We start from the raw sequence: 12050 nt of genomic DNA on the forward strand, positions 1-12050 counted from the left end.
TTTTGAGTCTTGTTGGTTTTTATTTTGTTATGGGGATGTACACATGATACAATTAGTATAACCATTAACTATTTTATCATGTTTGATGTGGTAGTCTTGTTGCCTATGGAATGTTTGATAACTCTTGCATAACTTTCACCTCATCATACTCCGTAGAATCCAAAAGTGTTTGGTCACTCTTGCTTTCTCACTAAAAGGTGTTGATATGGCAAGAGTAGATTGAAGCTTAAATTCATCATATTTGTCACATCCTAGTACGAACAATCTTCCTTTGGGGATTAAGCCTTGTAAGACTCAAGTTTTATCACTTGTTTGTCCCTAGTGCCAGCACAATCTTACAACAAGAAAGAAAATATTAGAATATTTATAGAAATATTCTATTATGTCAACTAGATCCAATTATGTCTTTTAGTGATTACTTTAGGGGTATAGGTAATCACATGTTAGAACTCGAATCAAATAATGTTGCAATATGTGAATATTCAGATTAGACATGATAATTTCTTTGTTGTTTTCCAATCTCTTCTTCATCCATCACCTAATGAAGCCTCCAAAGGAATGAGAGATATATATATCGGGAATGCATGTCATGTATCATCATCATCATTGCTAACTTGTTTCAGACCTAAAGGCGTAAGTGAGTATCAGCTTCACAATGTTCAATGTTACAACATATGTATGAAAATTTTGACGGACATTCTTCTGTACATGACTTGGAAAGGTAGAAGGTTGCGGAACTCATTTAATTTCATTCACAAAATTTATTAAGTATGGGAAGCATCATCATATCGTTAAAAGTTTGTCAAGTTATCGGGGAAGATGAAAACTTAAAAACTAATGTGCTCATCAATCTCTAGATGCAACATGGTGGAAGTGGCTATGGAGGTGGTGACTGCTAGGTGGAGGTGGGGGAGGATGAGGAAGGTTCGGATCGACTTCTACAGAGAAGGCAATGTAGTTAACCATGCCATTTCCGAGGTCATCAAACTTGAGGGCAATTAGGTCAGAGTCGGCGTCATTAAGGAAGAGGCCCGCCTTGGCACTGAGGGCTTGGAAGAATTGATGGCGAGTGACGTGACCCACGGCCTTGCTACTATTCCGATTGGAGACAAAGTCATCGAAGAACCCACGCAATGACACGCGGCGGCGCGTGCACTCCGCCCGAACATTAGAGAGGATTGTGGCGAGGCGTGCTTCCTGAGCACGTGACAGCTCCCTAATGCCTTGTTCGAAGCGTTCCGGAGCGAGGCCGGGTATCTCAGGAACAGTCGGCGGCTATTCAAGACAACAAACCATGAAGCATTTACAATCATATGTTTTAGAAAGATTTTTAACCTTAAAAAAGCAAATACTCTTTGATATGGATACACAAGCATATGCTAATCTATATACATTTACACAAACACACTTAATTTTTTAGCAATGTTTTATATAACAGGTGGTAAAGATGTCAAAATGAGGTGAAATCCCACATTCACAACATGTCTGGTTAGTAGAAACATTGCAAGAAAAGGGCATAAACACACACATGCATGCATTCAATAAGAGGAAGTCAATGTATATTATGCATAGGTGGTAACCTCTCGCCATGGCGTCTTCTCGAGCTCCTTGAACGTGAAAACGGTGTCGATCTCATCGCAGAATGCTGTCCAACAGACGCGGAATTGGGGGTCTTCGGGGACTCTATAGTTGTCACAAAGTGCCCTCACTTCTCGAGGTGTGAGCTCCACGGCCGAGTTGTCCAACGCGGACGCGAATTGTGTCTCCAGTATGAGCCTTCCTCTCAGCTTGTCAAAATCGCGCATGAACTCTCGTGACCGTATCCGATTCTTATACACAACCGACTTTACTTTGTTCTCCACATCTACTACATCCACATTATCTGGGGCCACCTAGTACATTCAAATCACCACCAGTTAATGTGTCCAAAGTAGTTAAATTCATCTAATCCATACTCACTACATTATGTTAAAGATTTTTGCTACCCCCTGAACAAACACAAATGTATTGCTGTCATTTTCTTTTTCTTATTTTTTTACCTTCCAGTGTTTCATTAGCAAGACTTCGAAGCGTCTATCACACGAGATCTTAGAGCTTGTGAGAGCATAATATTCCAGAAAGTCATGTATCGTGATATGCTCTAAGTTGCCGAATGAAGCTGAAAGGAAAGCATTAGTAACTTCGTGCACATTGAACCTCTCAAGCATCACAGCTGGGTGGCACTTTGCATTGTAGACTTCTTTGATCCTATCCTGTGTGACATAGCCATCATGGTGCTGCATCCATTCCCCCCCACAAAAACAAAAACAAGAAACAGAAAAGAAGGAAATATTTATTTTTCATGTTGTGAGAGAGATCATATTAATAAGTGTGTTTGGTTTTTGGTAAAAGATTCAAGTTTAACATTAAATTTAGCCTTCTCTTTTAAGAAGATCCTAACCTCATTAACACATATATATATTTGTTTACCAAATACCTGATCTAACTTGTTGAAAGCCTTGGCTACTAGCTTCTCCCTGAAATCGCTCAACTGAAACAAATAAAAAAATGTATGTCATCTAGGTAAATCATTATTATGCTTCTTTCAATGTATCAGCCTAACATTCGACAGGATCTAAATGTATAGGTGAAAACTACGCCCTAAACCCATTATGTAAAGGCGGACTTGAGCATATGACAATTTACCTTTCCCCTTAATCCCCAAAGCAAATCCAAGAAACGGATGTCTTTCTTATTGCACGCTTCATATGTATTCAAAACTTCGGTAAGTTCCTGTGACATAACCCAATGAATCCCATCCAAAGTTGCTTCCATCGGTGTTCATTACCGTGAAAAGTCTCTTGTATCAACAAACTTATATGATTCTTCATAATTACCTCTTCAGTGATCTTTACTCTGCAACTCTTCAAGAAATTGACAAACTCATCCTTTTTGAGGTGCTTATCCTTGTCAAGCTTTCTCTTTGCTTTAGAAATTTCCTAAAAGATTTAGGGGAAATTTGGAATCAATAAGTCTAAACAACCCCATGAATATTCTACACCACTTTACTAGATTCGATACCATTTGGGAAACATACCTCAATACCATTTGCACCGGATTCAATGAAATGGTCTCTTAATCCTTCGAGGATGAAAACCAAAGGAAGAACCATAATTGCAACTAGGAAAAAAAATACAACAATTATTGCAACATTAAGTTCTGATTATAAATCTTCGCATATGAAAGTTTTTTTTTCTCGATCGATGGATGATCGAAAGTTTTTAGTATATCCTGATTTATGATAGGTGGTAAAATGTACCGCTTTATTCAAACAAATCAATGCAATGAAGCATCCTCTTCCTTAGAGCATTGGGTCTGATAAAAAAAACAAAAATGGAAAAGATTAGCATTGTACTCCACATCCTCTATTTAATGCTTTCTCCCTATACCATAGGTTTAATTTACAAGCTTTTCCTGTCTCTTTAAAGAATATTTCGTGATAGCATGCCATGCATTGGTGGAGTGAGAAACGCAAAATTAAATATAAAACAAAAACAGGAACAAAATCAAGGAAAGAAAGACAACAGTTTAACCCCATTTTCATAATGTGCTTCATTATACAAAAAAAACAGGGGACGGGGAAAGAGAGAGAATTACAAGATAGATTGTTGCAGTGTGTTGTGAAAAAACGGGGGAAAAGGGGGAGGGAAGAAGGGAAGAAGGGAAGAGAAACCATGAATCTATCCTACCTTCTAACAAGAGAAATTTAGCCATAGAATTAAAAAGAGGAGAAAACAGAGAGATGGGAAAGGCTGCCAATCCATGGCAAATGAAACGGCGTAAGGAATTTTGTTAGTACCCCTCACATGCAGAATTCCTCTGACTTCTACATAACATTTTATGTATCTCCATATACATATATGTATGTAACTTTGGGCTCTCTATTTGAAGCAAATCTTTGTATGTAATGTGCTAAGTCTCTAGTCCATCGATCCGCCCATCGTGTTTTTGTCGTCTTGTCCTAGGGGAGACCACTGGAGCCTTCGATGGCATTCCCGGAAACAAAGAAAAAGAAGAAGAAGCAAGCTCGAGATTCTCAGACAGGGTGAAAAAGGGAGGGGATAGCCGGACAATACCTTTTCCCCCTTTCTCGAACTCCAGTCTGTAGTCCTCCCGGAAATTACGTCAACGTTTCGTTTACGATGTTTTTTCGGACATTGATCACAAACGCAAGGCCCAACGCGGGTTTTGAAGTGAAGCACTTCTTTGTTTGTCGCTAGGCCAAAGCCTGTGGTAGATGGGGGGCTACCTCGCTACGATACTTTCTCGCCAAAGGAATGATGAAATGCGTGACCCGACCTAGAATATGATTTGTAGATTGCAGTTTGTGCATTGAGAATGAGTTGGTTGAAAAAGATTTACAAGGTATGTGTAAGAAAAGTTAAGGAGTTTATGAAAGAAAGAAATCCCCCGTTGGTTTGGAGTTTTTTTGCTATAATTTAAATTGATATTGCTTGACATATAATATCTCAAAATGTTTCACACGGAAACAATCTCTTATTAGTTCATGGGTATAGATTTCTACATGAATATCAATATAAATTTTCCATACTGACAAATATTTTAGCATTATAGTTTTCCCAATTTTATACGGTTCTTAATGGATAGCAGTCGTAATGCAAGAAGAGGACTAATCTTTGAAAGTTCTTGTACCCCATTTCTGAAGTCACATTTAACTCACCACCTCTCAAGAAGAGGTAGCGCTTAGCATTACGAAATATAGGCTTTTACATCAACTTTCCGAACTAGGCTTAGCACAATGGTAGAGTGCGAAGCATCGATAAAAAGAAGGATAGATTGAAAGTCAAGCAACTTAGAAGCCAAGCAAGAGAAAATTAGATAGATGGATAGATAGATAGTGCTTGTGAGAAATTAGACCCAGACTTACATATAATTTTGTTTTCCAATTAGAATCAGGAATACCATAGTTTGTTTGAGAAGGATCATCTCAATGTGACCCTTGGTGAAGACAATATTATTCCTCTTCTATTAGGTGGGTGATTGAAATTTCTCCTTCTCGGGGGAGCCCCAACATATTCGACCATCTTTGTTAATGCAATTGTTTATGTTTAGCAATCATATGGTGCCCCTAGCAAATGTACTAAGCAAATGTCGACGAAGTAGCTCAACCTTGCCAATGCCGATGCTAATGTGGAAGGTGTCCACATTGCAACCAATATTTCTCCTCCTAAGTTTAGCATCCCTACCGGGTAAGCACAATGTCCCCCATTCCCACTCTACCACTTACTAATAGCTTAGCAAAATCTAAAACTTAATAATAATAGCTTAGCACAATCTAAAACTTAATAGTAATAGCTTAGGACAATCTAAAACTTAATAATAATAGCTTAGCACAATCTAAAACTAAATAATATAGCTTAGCACAATCTAAAACTTAATAATATAGCTTAGCACAATCTAAAACTTGATGCATGCAGTGTTGTACCTATGAATATTGAGATATTTAAATAAAATGTTGGGGAGGTACCTACCAGTGACGACTAAGGCGGTGACCTTCACTGTCGCCAACGAGTGCAAGTACACGGTGTGGCCGGGCATTCTCACGAGCGCGAACGTCCCCAGGAATAGCAGCAGCAGCACGGGGTACGAGCTCCCGGCGGGGCGAAGGGCACAAATGACAATGGCGGCCGGGTGGTCGGGCCGGGTGTGGGGGCGTACGGGTTGCGTGTTTGATGGGTCGGGCGTGGGGAGCTGCGCATCGGGGGATTGCGCGGGCCGGCTGAGCTGCGATGGCACGGGGGCGGCCCCGCCCACGACCCTCGCAGAGTTCGCATTGCAAGGCTTGGGTGTGTTGCAAGACTTCTACGACGTGAGCCTCGTAGACGGCTTCAACCTCCCGCTCTCAATCGTGCCCCTCAATTCCACTTGCAAGGTCGCGTCGTGCAATGCGAGCATAGACTCGGGGTGCCCCGCGGAGCTGCGGGTCCTTAGCCCGGCCACCGGAGCCGTGGTCGGGTGCAAGAGTGCATGCATCGCATTCGGCACCCCGCAATATTGTTGCTCCGGGGCCTACGCCACGCCGTCCACTTGCAAACCCACATCGTACTCGCGCTTCTTCAAGGCCGCGTGCCCCTCGGCTTATAGCTATGCCTATGATGACCCATCCAGCCTTTATACCTGCTCTGCCTCCACTTACACCATCACATTCTGCCCCAAGCCTTCTTCCTCTACCAGGTATTATTATTGTAGCTATCAACTTACATGTGCCCTACCATCAAGTTATCACTACATTTTGAATCTTTCTCTCCCAATTTGCATGCAATATATATGTATGTACATATACATTTAGAAATTGGTCAAGGAAATTACAATGTTTTATCACAGTGCCACCCAAACTTCAGCTTCCTCCTCAACGATCGCGTGTGGACCATCGCTAGGAAAGTATACCATTCTCGCGGCCGCCTGCCTCATATGCTTTCTCTTGCAGTACTCTGACCTACTACAATATTCGAATAGCCGACATAAGTACGACGATCCCGTAGTGTACTGATTGGCTTCATCATCATGTGAAATGGTGTGGGTTTGCTCAATTTCTACATTTTGTTAGCATATTTCCCTTATGAAAGGCAATGCCACGGTTTTCTAGCATTTCCCATTGAAACACAATGATTTAGTGTGGATGGTTTGAAACTTGAATTATATATAAAGTATCATGTATAAATGAACACAACATCACACCACATCACTTTAGACTCTTGGAACTCCCAACTTAATGTCCATACATCTGTTAAGATTTAGAGTTTCTATAATGAGAAGCCTGAATATGTAATAAGTAACAATTTGTGCAAACATTTTTACAATGTCCATTGTCTTCCATGAGAATGCTTGCACATTATGTTTTGGCATCTTGCCTCAAGGTGTTATTGCCCATTTTCTGGTTTTAACCAAATCTAAGCTCCACATGCCAAATTTGCCATTGCGTTCACTATGGATATGACAACATACATAGCATACATATATAATATATATATATAGCTTCACTATCGATATGCCATTGTGTTCAATATATAGCATACATACATATGTAGATGCGTCTAGACTCTATACATACATGCATATATACATACTAGCCCTTCCTTGTATACCTTACGGCCTTTATATTTGGCTGATTGTGGTGCCATACCGCAACTTCAATACCTAGGTTATGGGAAGGATTATTAGGGCTCGACGAGAGTTAATACTAATTCTCATAACCAGATACTATCAAATACAGTCAATAGGTATTTTTGTCTTATACAGAGCCCAACATTCAGCATTGATGTTTGCAAGGTCATATGCTAATTTTGTCCTTCTTTAGCACCTTTCCACTTCTTCTTTAAGTTGAAAATAACTCTAATTTCAAATAAAAACTAATTAGTTTGGTAGCATTATCTAAAAATAGGAGTGACAATTACAACTCCAAAAGTCACATTTCAAATGTATTTAAATCACTATAGTATCACATATTTTTTTGTGACTTCATCTAAGAATATATATACAAGTTTATGTGTTAATTCAAATATCTAGTTTGTTATATCTTACCTCTTCATCTCCGTCCCTCAAAGTTATAATCCTTACATGGTATCAGAGTAGAGTTTTGATAAAAAACCTAAGCGCTATCCTCTTGAGCCATATACCTCTAAACTGCTAGTCATAATCCCTGCACACTCAAAGTTATCCGCAGACAGTATGACTACATCTAGCAGGAAATACGTCTTAGATAAGTTAATGGAGAAAATTTTCAAAAATTGGAAGTCGAAAATAGAATTGGTACTAGATATTGAAGGGATTCTTGAGGTTGTGGATGGCACCTGGGAAGAACCAATAGATAAAACATCAAAAGAATGGAAAACATGGAAGGCTCGAGATAAAATAGCACACTTGGAAATTCTACTACACGTAGATGACAAGCAAGCAGACATTATCTCAAGACTCATCACAACTACCGCAATGTGGGCAAAACTAAAAGAGCTATACAAGCCACATGATGGTACAACTAAGCGACATACATGTAAACGTAAGTGTTTGCGGAAGCGTAAAACAGAGAACAACAGAGAGAGAGAGAGAGAGAGAGAGAGAGCAGAACACAATTTCAAAATTATATTGAGACTCTGTACACACACTTTGCTAAATAGCACTATTTATACAAGTCCTCTTGGGACTGTCAGAAGTACCATGTACTTCAATGCTCACACGAGCATCTGACACTTACTACGAGACTATAGCTACCTAGTAGTCTATCCTATACTAGGCTTCGGATTGGACTTCCGGTTACGGATTGCACCCGGCCTCCACTGCTTGCCGGTTCGGTTGCTCATCGTAATACCGATCCGTCTCGCTTACCGGCTCCGGCTTATTCAGCCGATCCGGCTCCAGTTGAGCTTGCCGCTCAACACTCCCCCTCAAGCTCAACCTGAGGTGGGGTCGTAGTGTCGACCTCTGTGGCAGTCGGTTCTTCCAACCGACTTCTCCTGGCGTCACTCCGCCTTGCTCGCGCTCCTCGTCCGGTCCGGTCCCGTTTGCCGCGACCCCTTTGGTTCTGCGTGCCTCGACCCTCTCGGTCGGCATGTCTGCTCAATAGGCCCATCTCAGCACTCACGTTGCTGTGACTCCGGCACTTGCCGATTCGTCGGTTCTCCCACGATGGCATCGACTTCCGCTGTGTCCCTGTCCCCTTGGCTTTCAGTCGATCCGACTCATCCGGATCCATCTGTTGGTCTGAGTCAGCTGTCTCTGACTCGTTCCAGCTCTTGTCCGAATCGGTACACTCCGAATCGACTTCCGGTTTTAGGCCTCTCACCACATTAGACCACTTTCGAGTCTTGGCCTTCTCCATACTTCCCTCGGCTTCTTCAGCTGGTGAACCGAAATCGAATTCTTCATTCGACTCTGTATCATGGTCAGTACCGTCGTGATGACCTCCGCACAGCATGCGCTTCTCTTCCTGAGTGCACAATTCTTCTTCACAGCCGCTTGCTCCGACCTGTTCGGATGTGTCGACTTCCTTCGTCGACTCGGCTTCCTTCATCTTCTTGTCTCCTCTTCTTCCGGCTCTCCTCTTACCGACGGGTTCAACAGTTTTTTGGTTGCCCGTTTCGATAGAGACTTTGCCCTTGCTTCTCCCCCTCAAGTGCGGCACGTCGAGATGCTGAATACCAAGCATGTTGGTAAAGTGCTACAACTTGTCCGATCCGAGCGGCTTGGTGAAGATGTCGGCAACTTGCCGATCCGTATGAACATACCGTAGGTCAACTTCACCGCTCAGGACCCGCTCACGCACGAAGTGGTAGTGCACCTCGATGTGCTTTGTGCGAGCATGGAACACAGGGTTCCTGGCGAGCTGCAGGCTGCTCATGTTATCACAGTAAATCGGGATCGGGGTCGGTACCTCGATTCGCAAGTCTCGCAGCAGTCGCCGAAGCCAGATGGCTTCACAAGTGGCAACGGTAGCGGCCCGGTACTCAGCCTCAGTGCTTGACAAAGCCACTGTGGGCTGCTTCTTGCTGCTCCACGCAACGGCCGCGCTACCAATGGAGAACATGTATCCGGAAGTGGAGCGGCGATCAGACGCATCGCCGACCCAGTCAGCATCTGTGTAACCGACAAGCTCTTCGGGTATACCTTGTCGGTATAGCAGTCTCCGGTCCTTAGTGCCGCTGACATACCGTAATATTCGTTGCGCGCACTGAAGGTGCTCCACGGTCGGCTTCTGCATGAACTGGCTTACCATGCCGACCGGATAGCTGATGTCGGGTCGGGTGATGGTTAAGTAGATCAGGCTTCCGACAACCTGTCGGAACCGTTTCTCATTGCAGGCCAGTCCGGAGTTGGGACGGAGCTTCTGGTTTTGGTCCAGGGGTGTGGAGACAGGTCGGCAATCCGTCATGCCGAACTTATACAACATATTCAACACGTAATGTCGTTGTGAGAGCAATATGCCGTCGGGGGTCCGGATCACTTCGATCCCAAGAAAATAATGAAGGTCCCCCAGGTCCTTCATTTCGAATGCGTCCGACAACTGGGACTTGACGCGGTTGATTTCGGGAAGACCCGGTCCGGTGATGACTAAATCATCCACATACAAGAGTATACATACCGGACCGTCAGAGCCTTGCCGGATGAACAACGAAGAGTTCGACTTAGAGACAGCAAACCCCAGCTAACGCAACCGGTGTGTGATCTTTGCGTTCCAAGCTCGGGGGGCTTGCTTCAAGCCATAAAGCGACTTCTTCAGTCGGCATACCGCCGATTTGTTCATCTCCGATTGAAATCCGGGGGGCTGAGTCATAAAGACTTCTTCTTCAAGCTCTCCTTGAAGGAAGGCGTTCTTCACATCCATCTGGTGAAGACACCACCCCCTTGCCGCAGCAACTGCCAGTACCACACGAACCGTCGTCATTTTCGCCACAGGAGCGAAGGTCTCGTCGTAGTCGATTCCGTGGGTCTGCGCGTATCCCTTCGCTACCAACCGGGCTTTGTATCGGTTAACAGAACCGTCGACGTTGTACTTGACCTTGTACACCCACTTGCAACCGATCGGTTTACAGTGACGGGGAGGATCAACTAGGTCCCAAGTTTTGTTGGCATCGAGTGCCCGCATTTCTTCGTCCATAGCGGCACGCCAATTTGCGTCCTTTGCCGCTTCTGCGTAGCTCTTCGGCTCACGCACTTCTGTCACCTTAGTCATGTACGCATAATGATGCGCCATGTATTCATTGTACCCGTACCGCATGACGGGATCCTTCTGGCGGGTTGATCGGCGCAACGCACCGTCACCTGATTTGAGGCCCTTCTTGGCCAGTTCGGTCTTCGTTGCCGAAGATCCGCCTTTCTCCTTTCCGGAGTCGGATACGCACCGATCCGACTCATCGTTGCCGGTTTCGAATTCCGGCATCTTCCTCTTCCCCTTCTCTTTGCGCGTGAACCGTTTCCTCGGTTCCTTGCGCGGGGAGAGCACGACAGAGTCTCCACCACTTGCCGTCTCTTCATCCGACTGGTCGAACTGACTCAGTCGCTCATTCGGTCCACTCAACCATAACGATTCCGGACTCACATCTTGAGTACCGGCTTCATCATCCTCTGCCAGGGCTGATTCAGGCTCACTGGCCTGATCTTCCGACATTGGGTCGGGATCAGAAGTCGTAGTCGGTACGGAGTACTAGGATGCCGATTCATCGAACTCAACATCCCGGCTAACTCGGACTTCCTTCGTCCGGGGGTTATAGCACTTATACCCCTTTTGCTCTTGAGCATAGCCGACTAGGATGCATTTTTCTGATTTTGCATCCAGCTTTCTCCGCTTCTGATCCGGCACATGCACATACGCTATGCTGCCGAATATCCAAAGGTGTCTTAAGTTCGGCTTGCGCCCGAAATACAGCTCATGAGCTAACACCTTGTCACTAATGCGGTTTTGTATGTAGACGGCCGTCTGGACCGCCTCCGCCCAGTAGAACCGAGGCATGCTCTTCTCCTCTAGCATTGCCCTTGCCGCTTCGACGAGTGTCCGGTTCTTCCTTTCGGCCACACCGTTTTGCTCCGGTGTGTATCTGCAGCTGAACTCTCGCCGAATTCCCTTCTGCTGCAGATAACTAGTGAATTGGCCGGAAAAATATTCCTTTTCGCCATCCGACCGAAGGCATTTGATCTTCCTCTCCGATTCCCGTTCCACCATCTTCTGGAGGCTCCGGAAACAGTCGAAGACTTCGCTCTTCCGCTCAATGAGGTAGATCCAAGTATGTCGAGTATAGTCGTCGATGAAGGAGACGAAGTATCGGCTCCCGCCAAGGCTTACACTTTGTGCCGGTCCCCACACATCCAAATGGATGAGATCGAGCTTGTTACGGCTCTGGTTCCGTTCGGTGGGGAATGGAAGCCGGTGTTGCTTCCCAAGTTGGCAGGCTTCACAAATTACGGCTCTCCGGCTGCTGAACTTCGGCAAACCGAAAACGACTTGTTTCGTTTGCAGGTCTTGAAGCCTCCGGTAGTTGACGTGGCCTATCCGCTTGTGC

The 12050-nt window shown here is 44.4% G+C and overlaps 2 protein-coding genes across 3 annotated transcripts; one reads left to right on the forward strand and one right to left on the reverse strand.

The window, feature by feature from the left end:
- Positions 1-734: 734 nt before the first annotated feature.
- LOC147856370 (uncharacterized) lies at positions 735-3691 on the reverse strand. Its single transcript, XM_087329521.1, has 9 exons — positions 3637-3691; positions 3299-3354; positions 3077-3159; positions 2877-2978; positions 2686-2772; positions 2477-2530; positions 2040-2276; positions 1581-1892; positions 735-1275 (listed from the first exon to the last, which is right to left on the reverse strand). The coding sequence occupies exons 3-9, from the start codon at positions 3149-3151 to the stop codon at positions 847-849; spliced, it is 1296 nt and encodes a 431-aa protein (XP_087185647.1). The 5' UTR covers positions 3152-3159; positions 3299-3354; positions 3637-3691; the 3' UTR covers positions 735-846.
- Positions 3692-4809: 1118 nt separating this feature from the next.
- Positions 4810-6752, forward strand: LOC147856371 (pathogenesis-related thaumatin-like protein 3.5). 2 transcript variants are annotated; one of them, XM_087329822.1, is made up of 4 exons: positions 4810-5032; positions 5113-5249; positions 5535-6234; positions 6385-6752. In XM_087329822.1, exons 2-4 carry the CDS (start codon positions 5120-5122, stop codon positions 6548-6550), a joined length of 996 nt encoding a protein of 331 aa, XP_087185948.1. In that variant the 5' UTR covers positions 4810-5032; positions 5113-5119; the 3' UTR covers positions 6551-6752. The 2 variants fall into 2 exon arrangements, with proteins under 2 accessions (XP_087185948.1, XP_087185947.1); XM_087329821.1 differs by having other exon boundaries at positions 4811-5249; positions 6385-6751.
- The last annotated feature ends 5298 nt before the right edge of the window (positions 6753-12050 follow it).

The sequence above is a fragment of the Azolla caroliniana genome, unplaced genomic scaffold, assembly GCF_043228905.1.
Source record: "Azolla caroliniana isolate FFs.n. ecotype wild unplaced genomic scaffold, voAzoCaro1.0.p SCAF_13, whole genome shotgun sequence".
NCBI classification, from domain to species: domain Eukaryota; kingdom Viridiplantae; phylum Streptophyta; class Polypodiopsida; order Salviniales; family Salviniaceae; genus Azolla; species Azolla caroliniana.